Source organism: Coregonus lavaretus (genome assembly GCF_964263955.1).
Source record: "Coregonus lavaretus genome assembly, contig: HAP1_SCAFFOLD_908, whole genome shotgun sequence".
In the NCBI taxonomy this organism is placed as follows: Eukaryota; Metazoa; Chordata; class Actinopteri; order Salmoniformes; family Salmonidae; genus Coregonus; species Coregonus lavaretus.
In genome coordinates this window covers 127,178-146,021 of record NW_028164981.1, presented here as the reverse complement: position 1 = coordinate 146,021, position 18,844 = coordinate 127,178, and the positions used below count along the sequence as shown (strand labels likewise).

Sequence of the window (18,844 nt, the reverse complement as noted above, 5' to 3'; positions counted from 1 at the left end):
AAATAGCTGATACAAACTGAACGTTATATTTTATGGCCCCCATACATTTAAAAGGAACTGAATCTTGTTGAACTGTAAAATCAAATTACAGATTACAATCAAATGAAATGTAACATTGAATAGTATGTTATGATCTTGAATTTCACCCTAATACTAATACGGTTGTAATTGACTGCTTCCCCTCATCCAGCTTCATAATAAGTGTGCCTCCCATGTGAAACCTGAGTGTGACTGTGGACCGCTGAAGGACCATATCCTGCCCCCCAACACAATCTGTCCTGTCGTACTGGTGAGTTTAACTTTCAAAACGATACCATATTCTGCTTATATACAAATTTACCACAGGATAGCTTTATGAAAATATATTATTTCCTCATACATAGATCACAGTTTCCCATATTTATAGAGGCAATGTCCATTTTTTAAATTGTTGATCTTTTTGATAACGTGTATTAGATTGTTTTCAAGATGCCCATTTCTACTGTGTCTGTGCACTTTGACCCCCAGGAAAGACAGTCTACGGTGAGGAAAGATTCCAGATCCAGCCAATCAGGAGGCAGAGGGAAGATGCAGAGAGCCAACTCAGTCACAGTGGATGGCCAAGGACTACAGGTGACAATCCAAACCTTTTTATTTTTCTTCAAAAGAAGCATCAGGGTAACATTTAGTAGAATTGAGTGAAGAATGTGTACTGTAAATTGACATTTTTAATCTAACCACAATTTTTATTTTGATGAGTGCAGGATAATATGAAATGACACTGGTGGGATTAATATGAGATTAGATTCTACTGGTGAACAAAACAAGAACCAGCTCCATCCAAATCCTCCCTAATATCTAACAGACAGACAACCGGTGACAATCAACCTGAATCATCTCCCCGCCACATCCATCTCTGCCCTCTCTGGCTAACCAGCGTAATAATCAGGATTATTATTTATAATTAGAGGAAGTAATGGATCACTCCTGGCTGGACAGAGAGCTCATTAATCCACCGCTCGGCCTGCTGGGATAGCAGACAGGGAGAGTTAAGAGCTTCATCTGTGTCAGGGAGCTGCACGGGCGTACTGTCGCCGCCGCCCGCCACTCAGCGGCAGGAACTTGTAGGCTACAGCCTGCGATTAGGGCTTGTTTTGTTTATGCCTCAGCCCTGGCTGCCTCCAGCGTGGTAGAGGCCTACTGCTTCACTCTATCCACTCTACCAGAGGTAGCGATGGGGAGGCTGGTCCCTACGGATGGCCTCCGAGTCACTCAAGACTCAAACTGCTTCTCCCAATCAGGAGATGGTGATGGTTATAACTTGGAATTAGGAGGGATTTCGTTGTTCAGTTGATTTCCTGGGATTTTGATGGGTGTTGTATGTCTGTTGTTCATATGAGAAATGTTTTCACTTTTAATTGTCGATACCAGTAACAAGAGGGACAAGGGGGAAGCAGCCAGGCATTTTTTTAAATAAATATTAATATTTTTTATTCACAGTTTATAATAATGATTTTACGCTATACTCTAACGTAAGATCAGCCTACTACATTATAAGCAATTGGACTGAAATCTCTTTCTGTTTTGATATATTTTCATAGATCACAACAATAGAGGGAACTCATCCTCTGCTAGTGTTTGTGAATCCAAAGAGTGGAGGGAAGCAGGGAGACAGGTAAGCACACTCTCTCCCTACACTCTACCTCTCTGTAAAAAGGGATTCTCAGAACTGCTCTTCAATAAAAGAGCTGCATAGCCCCTGGCTGCACACAGAGTGCTCATGGCTTAGTTAGTCAAATAGAAACACCATAACTTTTACCTACGGACTCCTGCCTGATTCAGCAGAGGTTCTTAGATGGCACTATCATTGACTGTCACATCGCTGGTTGGCAGTATATAGATGTAGGCCTCCTTCTTTAACCCAGGGCCTAATTGGGTTATTACTGAATATATTCATTCTACTCCTTATTAATTCAGTCCTCATTTGTTTAAATGATGAGATCAAAATATGACTTGAGCCAGTTGATATAATGAAATTGAAATTAAAATGAATTAGTCTTTCTAATGACTTCTTCCTATAGCCCTCCCAGTTGCTGACAATGACACTTTGATAGGGCATTGGAGCTGTCAATCATACTGTAGCAAAATGGCATACAGACAGTGTAGGGTTCAGTTGATCACATTTCAATTAAGTGTTTGCATTTTGACTTTTCTTCATGGTCCAGATGTTTTGTGGTAGCTGTAAGGGGGAGATGCTTCAGTAGGTTTCTGTGGGTCAACTCAACACTGTATTGCTGGTTGTCACAATTTCTTCTTCTGTCTTCTTCTTGTTCCTCCTCTCCTCTCTTCTCTTCTCCTCTCCTCCAGGATCTACAGAAAATTCCAGTACCTCTTAAACCCTCGGCAGGTATACAACCTGGCCAAGAACGGACCCATGCCTGGGTAAGTTCTGCTCTAATCATCTCACACAGACTCCGTAACATCACCTAAAGTGCACAGAACACTCTGCAGTCATGATTCAACTATCAATATTACCCTCAAGTTACATGTGGAATCAGAGTGGTGGATGAGCGACTGTTTACAAACCCCTAATGTATTCCGCTGTTGGCCAGTCATAATATCCAACATCTCATGCAAGGGAGGTCTCTCAATTTGAGCGTTTCACTCAATCAGGATTCATATGCAGACGTGATTGAAAGGTGAGATTAGACATCACAAACAGTGAGACAACAACACTGTGCTTGAGTCTAGTATTGGTTACAGTGTGTGGGAATAGCGATACATTGTGAGTGACGCGAGGCATGCTGATGTGTGATCACGCATACCGCTGTAGGCTGCACAGGCATGGGTATGGGGCTGTGGACCATCCATGTCTATGATTAAGAAGATGAGCAGATCATTTCGATGCACAAGGTTCCGTCCCTTTTGGTTTAGACACACCAATTTCAGAACATTCTGAAATGCAAGAACGCATCACTTTCGTGCTCTGATGTTGCTGGACTTTGATTAGTTTTTAAAAGCAGAATGTAAATGGTTTGCGAAGAGGAAAAGTCCAATATAAACTTTTGTAGAAGGTTTAGTTTGTGTTCATAATTACGGTGGCCCAGAGGGGCAAAATAAGGTGTACATAATGGCTTTACTCCATAGATCTATCTTACACAGTTGTAAGATTTGAAATTGACCTTGTCGGCCATATTGTGTCTTCACTATTGATTCTCTGTGTTTTGAGCTTTGTTGGCTGGGAAGGCCATGTTTATTGACGAGGCTCTAAGAGACTTGTTGCACTCAGAAGAAGCCCCTCTATCTTTAGCTGGGAACATTCCAGATGACCTTGCCCGGGTGTAACCTTGTTAATATTTGGTGAAGTGTATGTAATGCGGTTGGCATTAACAAGGTGACTGGTCACCGTGGCCACTAGCAGGCCGAGGCAGCCGCACACACTGCTGTCAATTAGCGCTAGCGCTAACGCAATTAGCCCAAATTAAGTGTTTGTTTCTTGGTATTTAAATATCCCCAAAGTTGCCTTTCATGTTCGCGGCCGTCTGTTTTGCACCTAATACGGTTTGCGGTCCCAGTTGGAGAGTAATTGAGCGAATCATTTATCCGCCATACGAGGCTTGGAGGCTCCCTCATTCAGTTAGGGCTTTGTTATTGTGAAGGAACGGAAGAAGTTGGACTGAACATTGGCCATCTTGATCCGATTAGCCTCTGAACAGACTAGCTGGCTGAAGGAATAATTGTCAATGTGATATGTGTTATTTTGTGAGATTACAGGGGCCTTTGCAGAGCCGCTCCAGTGCAGCAGAGTTACCATATAGATGTGAGATAAAATAGGGATAAGTATGGAGATCAAACACTTAGCTTTGAATAAGGTAGCCTTGAGTTCAATTTACTATTGGACAAAATAGTAACATTTTTCAGGACAAAATGTCTAAAGATTTGTAATGAATTTATAGTAGATCAAGAAAATAATATGTTTCTCTCTAAAAGGGGATTATTTCATGCATTACATGATTGATATTGTGTGTATGATTTCTTTGTTGCGTTCAAGGTTGAATTTCTTCCGAGAGGTTCCAGATTTCAGAGTGTTAGCTTGTGGTGGGGATGGGACAGTCGGTTGGATTCTGGATTTTATAGGTGAGTGTGCACTTCCACTAACTTCTGCATTATAACAGTTTTCCCCTTTCCTTAACATTTGATTGTGTTCTCTTTAAAAACAGTACATTTGTGCCGTACAGTGACATTTGTTGTGCGTTTCAATTATTATTAATTTGTATTACTTTGGTGAAAAAACAGTGCACTCGTGATTTTGCAAGAAATCATCAAATAAACTTCTATGATTTGAATATAAACATGTTCATTACATCCAAGCCTGCGTATTCAAGGAAAATAAAACAGGATGATCAAAATCGACATATTAGTCGTCATTTGAGAAATATCCTGAAGTCAATTTTTTCTTGAAGAGTTATTCCCTTTTCTGCCTTTAAAAAATTGCCTCAATTTTTTATCAATCAAAACAAAAAGAAGTAATAACATGGACAGAATGAATGCTTCTCCTGAAATAGCCTGCGAGACTGGACATTCACGTCGAGTCAAGGTCTATCTGTTGTTGCACAGATGTCAGAGCTGCACTGTGTACTTGTGTTTAGATTTAAGTGATGGTCAGATGACCGTGCTGCACTTGGATTAGGTCCAATAGAGATTCTTTTTTTTACTCAGAGACCTGGGCAAATCAAAGTTAAATAAAAAAATTAAATACAGTATATTAAAGTGGATCCGTGTTCAATTTTGTTGTTGTGGTCAGAATGTGAGGGTGTGGTCCTCTGTAGCTCAGTTGGTAGAGCATGGAGCTTGCAACGCCACGATAGTAGGTTCAATTCCCAGGACCACCCGTATGTAAAATGTATATGCATGACTGTAAGAAGCGTCTGCTAAATGGCATAATAATAGTAATTCAGTATGATGTCATTATGTTTTTCTTGTACCTTTTGTGTAGATAAGGCCAACCTGGACAGGAACCCCCCTGTGTGTGTACTTCCCCTTGGAACAGGAAATGACCTGGCAAGGTGTCTGCGATGGGGAGGAGGTATGTTTAATGGCAATTTACTGACCCAAAGTGTGCAAAAAATCAAATTATGTGATTCATGATATTGAATTTAGATTTGACCATATATTAATTTTCTCCTTTGACTGTACCAATGTTTTCATGTAGGAATAAATCAGTAGGAATAAATACAATTCCAGAGAATAATGTTATATTAAAATACTTATGGCCTATACTATAATGCATTTTATCTTCTGGTCTGGGGTATTATAAGCTATCCTATGTTGTTTGTGTGTTAGGTTATGAGGGAGAGAGCATTCTGAATATCCTCAGGGACATAGAGAACAGCTCTGAGGTGTTGTTGGACCGCTGGAAGATTGACGTCACACCCACGGACAAAGAAGAGAGGGGAGACCCTGTGCCTTACAGCATCGTCAACAACTATTTCTCTATTGGGGTGGTGAGTTACTTACACTAATTTACAGAGTGTGTCACATTAAAGGGATAGTTCAGCGATTTGAAATATTTGCTTCCTAACATTAGCAAATCTTGGCAGTTGCTATTTAACAAAACTAAAGTGTGGATTGCAGTCACTCCTTGTCCATAGATGGCTTTCAAGATAAGTAAAACACATATCTAAATATCTAAAATTGATTAACTATCCCTTTAAGCAAGAACAGTGGGTCAACAAACTGGACTAGTCAATAGGAGAGGGCCATGTTTGATCTAAGGTGCTCACCTAAAACAACAAGACTGACAACTTCATGCTTATCGTGGATCATCCATTTCAATCGAATACTCTATATAAAGGCCTCAACTGGATAAATACTGTATACCGAATTTAAAGCAGCAACATAATCATATGTTCTTCTGAGTAATCTTACTCATTTTGATCAGATGCTAGTTAATAAGCCTTTATTGAGATGTGCTTAAGCTTCAACCACCTTTGATTGAAAAATATGTTGTATTGTGTGCATCTGCATGGTGTTACGTACCTTTAAACTCATCAACAGCAGAGTCAGGCCCATCTCTGTCCATCTTCAACATAATGACACTGATTACACCCAGCTCATGTGGGTCATTACTGATAAATGTCAGGGGAAATATGGTAATTGACATTTGCAGGTTGGGAGACGGTGGCATCTTGGTGTTGTGACATTCGAACATGACGGGGAAATGAGTGATGCATGTCTTTACAAATGTTAGTCAAATAAATGCCCTGGCTTTGTCCCGTAATGACGAAGGTAGGTCCACTTAACAGACGAAGAGGTTGTAAGCATGGGAATAAATAAAGATAATTTCTCTCATAATTCCTCAATATTCGTCATGGCTTGAGGCAAAACATGTTTTCTGAATGTATGTCAGATATTGCAATACCCTTCAACCAAACAAGGGTAGCAGCCTTAGCAGAAGTATTACTTTAAGCCATTGCAACCAATAGACTTCATTGCTATAACACTATTTTCATGGCCTTCTAACAGTGGGATTAGTATCTAACGAAAGTGTTGACAAATGAAGTTGTTTGCCCAGGATTAGGAAGATGCTGAGCCCTCGATGGAATTGAGTGTGATATATTTTGTGTTACATTTCACATCAGATTTTGTTTTCCGTTGGAAGAAATCACTGAATATAATAAAGATTACAAAACAAGTCATGCTAATAATTACCTCAGAGATTATGCAGATGAAGAAAGATTGTTTCTGTAATGACATTTCTGTAGAGTCAAACTCTGAAGATCAGTAGTAACCAAAAGGTTTCAGTATGTCGAGGCACAGAAAAGTGTAATCATAAGCATCTTATTCTTGGATTTAAAACATTTCATGTACTGAGTGTACATATCTGTTTATCTTTAAAATTCTAAGCGTTGCATCACAGGTTGGCATTTATTGTCATGAATCTTGCACTGGAGGCAGCTCTGCAGAATGGTTACTAGCTGGCACAGCCACAAAGTCATAAAATCTGATTTGAAACCTAACCCTAACCTTAACCAAACACACTGCTAACCCTAAACTCCTAACCCTAACCTTAAATTAAGACCAAAAATATCATTTTTGTTTTCCTGAATTTTTACAATACAGCCAATTTTGACTTTGCAACTGGCCCATCCAGCAGAAATCGCTCATTTCTGCCTCCAGGGCAAGATTCATGACAATAAGCATCAACCTGCCATTGCATCAGGCATTGAAGGTGGCTGGGGCATTGCACAAACCGAAAGGCGTCTGTTTGAACTTGTACAAGCCCTGGGGTTGGTGAATGAATGGGTAACAGTGTTGGATGGGGACAGTATATTTCAAAACGTATTTTTGAACCCACCATTCCTGTCAAACTTCACAAAGTACTAGGATCACCTACAACTTCCTCTTCCATTTTTACAAGATTTACACCAAACGCCAAGTCATAAAATCTCCCCAATAGACCATCATCCGACCACATCATCAACTATTTTAGCACACCTCCTGTTCCTATCCTTCCAATCTAGCCATTCCATCCAGTTGAATGGAATTAATGGCGCCATCCCGTTATGAAGACGTTAAAGTGACGTGAAGTGTAATGATCTCAATCAGGGCTTAGTGTGCTGAGGGACAGACCTAATCACAGAGGAGGTCCTAAGATGATGCAGTCAATTCGCCTAATGACCCGGGCTCGCATGTCAAAGTCATTACTCTCCCTGTGAAGGAGAGTCGTCAGCTGCCTGAGCACCACTCATAATTGGACTAAACTTTGAGCTATGAGGGCACATTACATTACACATGTCCTGTATTAATTTGGGTGCCAGAGCTTTACAATGGTAATTATTTGAAGGCGGCCCCAAGATGAGTGAGAGGGAGTGTGAGAGTGAGACTCCATTGCCCTACTGCTGTTTGGGGATTGAGGTTGAAGATGTTTGTATCATCAGTTCAGATGATCTACTGCTAATGTCCTCTTAATGTACATATGAACTTGCTCTACATTACATTGGCCCTAAGAGACAAAGTAGCTTTAGTAGAATGTAGTAGCACATACAGTACATCACATATGCAGAAGCAGTCCATCTAGTTACAATAGAAACGGACAGGAACTTCAATAGGAAAAATAGGAACTTCTACAGATGCACCATTGAGAGCATCCTGTCGGGCTGTATCACCGCCTGGTATGGCAACTGCATCGTCCTCAATTGCAGGACTCTCCAGAGGGTGGTGCGGTCAGTCCAACGCATCACTGGTGGCACACTGCCTGCCCTCCAGGACATCTACAGCACCCGGTGTCACAGGAAGGCCAAGAAGATCATCAAGGACCTCAGCCACCCGAGCCACGGCCTGTTCACCCCGCTACCATCTAGAAGGCGGAGACAGTACAAGTGCATCAAAGCTGGGACAGAGAAACAACTTGTATCTCCAGGCCATCAGACTGTTAAAAAGTCACCACTAGCCGGCCTCTGCCCAGTACCCTGCCCTGAACTTTAGTCACTGTTACTAGCCGGCTAACACCCAGTACTCAACCCTGCACCTTAGAGACTGCTGCCCTATGTACATAGTCATTGAACACTGGTCACTTTAATAATGTTTACATACTGTTTTACCCACTTCTTATGTATATACTGTATTCTAGTCAAGGCTCATCCTTTATAACTACTGCTGTACACACCTTTTCTATTAATATACTGTCCATAATGTCTATACACACCAATGTCTATATACACCGGACACTGACATTGCTCGTTCTAATATTTCTATATTTCTTAATTCCTTTCTTAAATTTTTTGGGGATTAGCGTGTATTGTTTTGTATTGTTAGGTATTACTGCATTTTTGGAGCTAGGAAAATAAGCGTTTCGCTACACCCGCGATAACGTCTGCAAAATATGTGTACGTGACCAATAAAATTCGTTTTGATTTGACATACTGTATACAGGGTTATAGTGTACCCTCTTCAATTTGGAGGTTACTTGAAGTGGTTGCTCACTGGTTTCTGAGCTACAGTATATTTTCACAGATTTCAAACCAAAAGGGAAACAACCCCTCCTTCGTTTCGCTCTCTTGTTTTCAGTTATTGTCCTGTTTGTAAGAAAATCAAGTTACAATCTTTCAGATATATCCATCATCTCACCTTTTCTGGCTTGTGTTGAAGATAAATAGAGTCTGCGGGGATCTTGGAAATTCTTTGGTCTTTATTTAACAGCGTCTTGAAAAGACATCAAGAAAAACGGCATTGATTTTTTTGGGCTTCTCCTACATCTTGTACTGAGAGCTAGCAGGGGGTCCTCCCTGTGGCTGGTGTTTCAATAGAGCCACTCAAGAAGGAGCGGGTCAAAACAGATTTCTCAAGTGGGGGGATAGGAACAAACCCCAAAAGTTTCCTGAAGTTTCCCCCCTTTTTGTGGTTGAAGACTATTCGTCAGTTGTTGTTGTTTTTACTTGGCAATCATCGTGACTCTCAAAGACCATGGTAAATTCTAGTGAGGTTTCATCTTCAAATGGCCCAAGGGTAGTCAACTTTTTTGGTAGCATTTCACAGAATACACTGAATTTTCAACAAACAGGCACAGATTTTCTTTCCTTAGATTCTCTTGATTACTGGAGTAGCTGTCAATCTCACAGTCTGTCATTGTCATCACACATGCATGCACGCAAACACCCAAACAAACACCCACCACTGCCTGTGAGTCTACCGATGTGGTGCACTTCTAGCCGAGAGAGAGAGAGAGAGAGAGAGAGAGAGAGAGAGAGAGAGAGAGAGAGAGAGAACAAGTTGGTTGCCAGGGGAGCCGGCAGCATCCTGTACGTTGGGAGCTGTGATTACTAGCGATGTGTGTTTAATTAATTAGCCTGTGTGGAAAGACGGCGTGCTGTTCGTCAAGCTCTCTGTCAATACCCTCATCCCTGGCTCAAACCTAAGCCACCGCCCGCCTTCCAGTTGGCCAGGAATTCAAAACACCCTGGTTCTGTTTAGGCATATCAATATGCATCAGGCATATGTGTCGTTTTTTGGATGCAATAGAAAGTTGGCTGAGATGCTTATCAGCAGAGGGGAAGAAGTTGACTTTAATTGGTGTTTAAAAGCCATCGTATTGTTTTTAGTACCAACATCTTGCCTGTATTTTGCTACATCTTTATATCTCATAAATTAATTAATTGAAATTACAATATTTAAACCCTTTTAGTCTTGTAGCTTATTTAAAAATGAAAATATTTATATAGTTCTATACCCCTAATATATGTATACCCCTTATTTATATAGTCATTGGTTAATAGGCCTTTTCCACTGTATAAATGAGTATCAAAATCAAAGTCATTGCTGAATCCATGTTATTTTCTCTCCCTTATTAAGGATGCTTCCATTGCACATCGGTTCCACATGATGAGGGAGAGACACCCTGAACGCTTTAACAGCAGGTATGTATTGTTGGGTTTTAACCAACACTTCCTGTTAACTCCTCCCTCCCTGTTGACTGTCAGTACCTGTGAAGCTGCCACTTCTAACTGGTATATGGTTAGCACTGGTATAAAGTGATGCTACATTTCCCTCTCTCTCTCTCCTCTTACTTTAGCCCATATCTAACTTGATTTATTTTGTTTACTTATCAAACATATGTATGAGTCAAATGGATTTTGCATTGGTACAGGGGGACTTTTAGATTGTTTGATTGGTCAATGTATACAGTAGGTTCTGTCAAAGTGTATAGTTAAAACATACTAGGGATGGTTCTGAAGTTGATCATTCATTTAGCAATATGAGAAAAAAGTGACATTCAAAACCTCTGATTGTGTGACATCTATGAACAGAAATACTCACCAAGACAGAAAGCTCTATACAATACTAAACTTCGGTCCATTAAAAACATGGCTAGAACCTTCGCATTGCAATAGACTCTTTCTTCTTATTTTTTCAGTAGCCACTTGATACAGTAAATGGACTTGCCTCATATTTAGCATCTGTGATTACCTTAAATAGATGTGTTCACCTTTGGAGATGAACAAATGTGGCATCTATGTTCCCATCAATATTTAACGTGACCAATACGTCTCCACTAGCAGTATGGAGTAATGGCGTGGGTAATTGAATTTGCTTGGGTAGTTTGACATCATGTACAGTGGGGAAAAAAAGTATTTAGTCAGCCACCAATTGTGCAAGTTCTCCCACTTAAAAAGATGAGAGAGGCCTGTAATTTTCATCATAGGTACACGTCAACTATGACAGACAAATTGAGATTTTTTTTCTCCAGAAAATCACATTGTAGGATTTTTTATGAATTTATTTGCAAATTATGGTGGAAAATAAGTATTTGGTCACCTACAAACAAGCATGATTTCTGGCTCTCACAGACCTGTAACTTCTTCTTTAAGAGGCTCCTCTGTCCTCCACTCGTTACCTGTATTAATGGCACCTGTTTGAACTTGTTATCAGTATAAAAGACACCTGTCCACAACCTCAAACAGTCACACTCCAAACTCCACTATGGCCAAGACCAAAGAGCTGTCAAAGGACACCAGAAACAAAATTGTAGACCTGCACCAGGCTGGGAAGACTGAATCTGCAATAGGTAAGCAGCTTGGTTTGAAGAAATCAACTGTGGGAGCAATTATTAGGAAATGGAAGACATACAAGACCACTGATAATCTCCCTCGATCTGGGGCTCCACGCAAGATCTCACCCTGTGGGGTCAAAATGATCACAAGAACGGTGAGCAAAAATCCCAGAACCACACGGGGGGACCTAGTGAATGACCTGCAGAGAGCTGGGACCAAAGTAACAAAGCCTACCATCTAGGGGTGTAACGATTTGTTTTAACAACGATTCGATTTGTATCACGATTCGTGGTTGTCGATACGATTCAAGGACGATATTGGTTCATTTACAACGATACGATCCGAAATGATTCAGTGACTTGAAATCGATTCAGTAACCTTTTAGCCAAAAATTCTACCAGTGTGACTGAAATAAATACCTGGATACTGGACAGTGCAGGTGAAGTTTCCTAGATTCCTGTTTCTTGTAAGGACCGCAATGGTGGCTTGATAATTTCTCGCTCGTCGGCTTCTCCTCTGTCGTCCGCCATGCTATGTTTTGTTGTCTTTGCGCCTTTGCGCTGCTGCTGGCGCGGGGCGATGACGTCACGGATAGGCAGACTGAATTGAGTAATGTTTAAAGCCTTTATCATTAAAAGTGCTAAGAAAAAACATCCATATAAAGTCTGACGTGCTTAAATCCAATGGGTTATTTCCTAGTATCGATACAATCGATTTATTACATTTTAAAACGATGTTAGATTGATATATGTTGTCCAAAAGGCCAACTCGCCGAGCACAGATCGATGTAGTTGGATCATAGGAATATAAATCGATACATCGATGTAGTAGATGGATCGTTACACCCCTACTACCATCAGTAACACACTACGCCGCCAGGGACTCATATCCTGCAGTGCCAGACGTGTCCCCCTGCTTAAGCCAGTACATGTCCAGGCCCGTCTGAAGTTTGCTAGAGTGCATTTGGATGATCCAGAAGAGGATTGGGAGAATGTCATATGGTCAGATGAAACCAAAATAGAACTTTTTGGTAAAATCTCAACTCGTCGTGTTTGGAGGACAAAGAATGCTGAGTTGCATCCAAAGAACACCATACCTACCTACTGTGAAGCATGGGGTGGAAACATCATGCTTTGGGGCTGTTTTTCTGCAAAGGGACCAGGACGACTGATCCGTGTAAAGGAAAGAATGAATGGGGCCATGTATCGTGAGATTTTGAGTGAAAACCTCCTTCCATCAGCAAGGGCATTGAAGATGAAACGTGGCTGGGTCTTTCAGCATGACAATGATCCCAAAAACACCGCCCGGGCAACGAAGGAGTGGCTTCGTAAGAAGCATTTCAAGGTCCTGGAGTGGCCTAGCCAGTCTCCAGATCTCAACCCCATAGAAAATCTTTGGAGGGAGTTGAAAGTCTGTGTTGCCCAGCGACAGCCCCAAAACATCACTGCTCTAGAGGAGATCTGCATGGAGGAATGGGCCAAAATACCAGCAACAGTGTGTGAAAACCTTGTGAAGACTTACAGAAAACGTTTGACCTGTGTCATTGCCAACAAAGGGTATATAACAAAGTATTGAGAAACTTTTGTTATTGACCAAATACTTATTTTCCACCATAATTTGCAAATAAATTCATTAAAAATCCTACAATGTGATTTTCTGGAGAAACAAATTCTCATTTTGTCTGTCATAGTTGACGTGTACCTATGATGAAAATTACAGGCCTCTCTCATCTTTTTAAGTGGGAGAACTTGCACAATTGGTGGCTGACTAAATACTTTTTTCCCCCACTGTATCTGTCGGAGTGATGACACACAGTCTCCTAATAATCCCATTTGTACTAATATATCATATTTACTCTGACTTTAGTTCAACATTTAGCGAACTATTATCCAAAGGTTCGTTTAGGCTACATGATCTGCAAGGATTGCTGCAGTACAAAGAGAAATTTGGGAGAGTACTCAAATTTTCCTTGCATTGCATGTTTTTTTTTTTTTTTTTTTTTTTTTTTACAATATGTGTCTTTTAAGCATATTTGAATGCTACTGTAGCCATACATTGAAGGTACAGGTTTAACCACACTGCGTATTTTTAAATCATTGGGTTAAATCTAAATTCCCAAACTGTTAATATCAATCAATTACATTATATGGCTATATATATTAATACACAGGACAAAAATAATGTATACAAAGACATCAAATATATTGTTTTAAACCATTTTAAGCCCATGTGAAAAATGATTGAGATATTTTAAGAAAATTATACCATCTGTTATTTGAATTCAATGAATAATTTACAGGAGGGAATGGGTTTAGGATCTCTCTATTACACACTATCCTTGCCAATTGAATAATGCATGATTATAGTTTTTCAAGGTAGCATATATTTTGTTGGATTTGTCCAATGGGCTCATGTCCATTGCAAGTAGAATGCAACTTATCATGGAGCCATTTCCTTCCGAGTGTATGAACAGTGTTCAATAGCGGGTGTAAGGCAGAGAACACTGTCTGTGCAGGATAGAACATTTGGGCCTGTGTAAAGCCAACGCCAAGACACATGAAGGTTCACAGCAGGCCCAACTCAACACACATTCCCACAAAACCCCCAGTTTTACGAGTGTCACAGTTGAACTGCACATAAATGTATGACTCTTCCAAATCATATATATTCACAGTCTCTCAGTTACTGTATTAGTGTCTTTCAGTAGCCATCAGGACTGGCATGGGAGGCTACTAAGCTACAATGAATGGAAGAAGCATCCCACCACTCCCTTCCTCCCTTCCTCCCTTCCTCCCTTCCTCCCTTCCTCCCCCATAGAAATCACAACAGACACTGCCCTACTTTCTTTCTTTCAGTCTTTCTCTCATTCTTCAGAGGATATCAATTACATTTGTCTTCGGGTTGACCTTAAAGAAGACATACATATTTGATCAGGTTTAATTAGCAACAAAATAATGGCATATTGTTTTTTTAATTATGAAATGAAGGGATTTGGTTGCTGAATGTAATGAATGCTGGGGCCGGGCTGTATTGGCACCTCTGTGTGATTATGAGGGAGAAAGTGTGAAGATTTGACACGTCGGCAGATAGATTCATTTACTGACTGCAGCCTGACCAAGAGGTGATAATGAGGTCGAGGATTAAAAGTAAGACAATCAGTCGGTCCTTGACGACACCACACACTACCTCCCTCTGCCTAGTTAAAATACACTGTTCCTTTTCTTCTCTCTCTTTTTACTGATCTCCCATGTAATTACACACTAATCTCTGCCTCAGAGAGAGAGAGAGAGAGAGAGAGAGAGAGAGGTGATTATAGCGAGATAGAGATTTTCCCGTTGTTTTTGCCTTTGTACACTCAAAAGCAGTTACACTTTCACCCAATTTCAATAACCTGTTAGCAACAGTTCAATGGCCACCAACACAGGTCTGTGTTCTAAGCCTGAGGTATTGTATTTGATGTATGACAATCTATTACTATTACTACTACTGTCTTAGGCACTGGTTCTATTACCATTCTCCCTCATGTAGCCTGTGGCTGTGCTGTTGAACCACTCCGGCATTAACCTTTCCTGGAGGCACAGGGAAGCCCAGGCATGGAGCGCTCTTTAGCATAATGAGTGTGTTCATCAAAGCCTGCCGTGCGTACAGGGCCCACTAGATCCACTCACACACTGCCACACACACTCCCAAACCGCTTCCCCGCTGGGCCCCTGTGGACCTGGGCAGGGGCCGCCCTCGGACCTCATTTGAGGATGAAATCGTTTGTCTGACCAGGATGTCATCTATAATTAATGGCCACTTGTGAGTGTAATTTAGAGAGATCTCACCTGTGGCCCTGTCCCCAGCCCAGCGTGAGTATACACACAGTCACACACGTGCATACGCAGTGAGCGCATACATATACTGTACACACAAAAATGAACAAACGCACACACTCACTAATGCATGGACACACACACACACACACACAGCCGTATATCCTATATAAACATAGTTTCACACTTGTCTGGACCTCAGAAGTGAGCCACCAGTCTTCAGTAAATCCCATAAACTCTAATTAAAAATGGTGTAGAACCCTTTTGGGTTCCAGGTAGAACCCTTTGGGGTTCCATGCAGAACCGTTTCCACAGAGGGTGATACATGGAACCAAAAAGGGTTCTACCTAGAACCAAAAAGGGTTCTCCTATGGGGACAGCCGAAGAACCCTTTTGGAACCCTTTTTTTCTAAGATGAAACCCCTATAGTAGTCTCAATGCCCTCTGATTTCTCACATTGTAGCAGCAGCTCTTACTGTCCAAGACCCCAACCACATATTGACTCCCCATCACTCCTCCGATAGTCTCCTAGTCCCTGTTGTGTCCCCCAGCCTCTGTCGAGCCCCCATGGCCCCTGCAGAGCCACCAGCTGGCTACACGGTTCCCTTCTCACACCTTCCCACCAGCAGTATGTTCACGTCTAGGGTGAGAGATAACAGACTGCAAATAATGTACATTAGATAGATTTTTAGTTTTTAGATTTTATGTGTCTGATTATTGTAGTCCCTATATTATAACAATTGATAGGACCATATCCCTTCCAAACCATTCTGTTACTTCAGTATATGTATTGTGATGAATCTAGGATTATTTGTATTTCAATATTGGACAAGAAAAAATTACATTAAATGGATTAAATGAAATGCTGTGTGTCTATATCACCTTGTAGTGGGCCTACAATACAATCCTCAAATGCAAATTGCCATTAGTATGCTTCAAGGAACTAGAAATGTGCATGCTGAGAATGTTGTGGTAATATTAGGTAAAACTTAAATAGAACATTTTCTAAACTTTCTTGAAATGTTCTGAGGGCCTCCAAGACAAGGTTAATCTGAAGGTGAAAGAAAGGCACACCTGTTTAGGCGAGGTGCTGGCTAGCGGAGTAGAACACTTGAAAAAGAAAAGGAGAGCCGCAAACTCTAGGAGCTCAGATGCAATCATTTAATAACCAACCTTTCGACAGACAAGCTGTCCTCATCAGGCTACCTCCAAGACAAGGTAAAATATATATTGTGTGAACATCAATGGAATAGTATTCTAAACATAAAACAAATAACAGTAATAAAAACAGACTTATTTGGAAATTGTGGAACATCGTGCAATATTGTGGGTATGTTCTGTGCAATCTCTTAAGTACAATATGTGAGTATCACAAGAATATTCTTGCAACATCCCAGACAACTCCCATAACTTCATTAAATGTTCTGGGAATTTTTAGCAGGTTTTCTGTCAACATTCTTACAACATTAAGGGAATGTCCTGTGCACCCTAACTTAAACATTGTATGAATGTCATCACAACTGAGCATATCTTGTACCCACACTGTTCCCACAACCTAATTAAATGTTCTGGGAACCTTTAAAGTACTCAGAAACGCTGATCTGTCAATATTCTTGCAACATCAAAGGAATGTTTTGTGCACCCTGATACAAACATTATCTGAATATCAGCACAACTGGACAGTTTTAGTGTTTTGGGAACCTTGTCGTATCCCCACAATGTTCCCACAATCTAATGAAACATTCTGGGAACCTTTAAAGAACAGACTAAATGTGCTCTGGGAACGATCTCGCAACATCAGGCGAATGTTTTATACAAACATTGTATAATCATCAGCAAGACTGGACAGTTTTTGTGTTATGAGAACATTTGCTGCAACTTAACAAATGTTCTGGGAACTTTCACAGAACCAATTTTGTTTTGCTGGGATGATACTGATATTATAAATACACCCAGGGATCATTTGCTTGTAGTTCAAACAAACCCATTCATTGTACTGTTTTATTTGGCGTTATCTCTTTAAGAAAGGGGAGACAACACAACACAGGCCATTTTTCAAGCTCCAGTCAGTGTTGTAGCACTCGGGGCGGTGTCATGTTTAACAAAACAGTGCATTGATGCAATGCACAAAGAGTTGGTTATGTCAATGTGATATTTATCACCTCTGATAAAAAATTAATTAGTGTGAAAATAAGGTCATAGATCATGGGGGCTTAGATTAAGTGTCAGAGGGAAAAATCAATGGTTCTGTGCCTCATGCTAACAGTGGACAGTAGAAAGAGCATTAAAGAGCATTACAAGGTGCTGTGGCCTGGGGATAGCCTAGCCATGCTACACTGAAGCCTGTTTGCCTTTGACACTTTTTAATACAGTGACGAGACAGGGGTTTATAAAGTAGATGAGTTGACTAATGAGGAGAGAACAGGGGCATAATACTGTGTTAAGTCTGCTCAGGGAGCTGCTTGCTGAAACCTGAGAGTGTTGTCTTTGAAGTTGTAGCTACAACATTTACATTTCAGTCATTTAGCAGACACTCTTTTCCAGAGCGACTTACAGGAGCAATTAGGGTTAAGTGCCTTGCTTAAGGGCACATCGACAGATTTTTCACCTAGTCGGCTCGGGGATTAGAACCAGCGACCTTTCAGGTACTGGCACAACGCTCTTACCCACTAAGCTACCTGCCGCCCATACAAATTGTCTGTAATGCACTCAATGGTGGAAAAAGTACCTTTCTTTGTGTATCTGATCTTCAAAATTAACTTACATTTGCGATATATTATATGTTATGATATTATGGACACACTCTGGTTAATGAAACCCCTTTATATTCAAATCTCTTGACCCACATTAAAAGTATCAACCTGTTCAGACCATCATTTTCAGTTGATTCTCCATTGATCCTCAATGGCCATCTCATTGGAGCTTCTCCCTGTTCCAGCTGTGTGTCAGATCATGGTGCTGAGCGCCAGTCTATCAGCACAAAAAGGATGGGAATCCGATGGGGCCAATGGGATGCTCCTAATTACTTAATGAACAGGGAGATAAGGCCGTGATTTGTTGCCATGGCTCTCTTGTTAGGTTAAGTGGAGGGAATCGACAGGACTGTCAGATGACTCTATTTATTCCCATGTTTAACTACTACACAAAGTTGTAGACTTGAAGAAGGCAAAGTGCTGCGTTTTGGTTTTGGTTATATTGTACTGTAAAAAAGTCAATGTTCTAGTAGTATATGTTGATTTTGACTTTATCTATTCCCTTGTATAACTACATTAAGTAGACTTGAGGACGACAAAGTGCTGTGTTTTGGTTCTGTTTATAGTACAATATAAACTTGATATTGTACTGTAAAGGAGTGAATTTGCTGTATAAACTACTGTATGTTTTACACGTGTTTTAGACATCCTACATTAAGTGGAGGGAACAAACAGGACATTTAGATTTCGACTATCTGTTCCCATTCGACTTGAGACTGTCTACAAAGTGCTGTGTTTGGTTTTGGTT

At 40.6% G+C, this 18,844-nt stretch overlaps 1 protein-coding gene across 3 annotated transcripts in view; it reads left to right on the top strand.

The window, feature by feature from the left end:
• The window catches only part of LOC311116392 (diacylglycerol kinase beta-like), a 59,936-nt gene that overhangs the window by 20,742 nt on the left and 20,350 nt on the right, over window positions 1–18,844 (top strand). For 2 of the 3 annotated variants that reach the window (XM_084191479.1, XM_084191480.1), the window contains 8 exons: window positions 191–289; window positions 508–612; window positions 1,581–1,654; window positions 2,347–2,421; window positions 4,031–4,116; window positions 4,976–5,065; window positions 5,323–5,483; window positions 10,330–10,394. In XM_084191479.1, the coding sequence (XP_084047605.1) occupies window positions 191–289; window positions 508–612; window positions 1,581–1,654; window positions 2,347–2,421; window positions 4,031–4,116; window positions 4,976–5,065; window positions 5,323–5,483; window positions 10,330–10,394 (755 nt within the window). Of the gene's footprint in view, window positions 1–190; window positions 290–507; window positions 613–1,580; window positions 1,655–2,346; window positions 2,422–4,030; window positions 4,117–4,975; window positions 5,066–5,322; window positions 5,484–10,329; window positions 10,395–14,235; window positions 15,589–18,844 lie in introns of those variants that run through there. The other variant, XM_084191481.1, reaches the window with a different exon arrangement.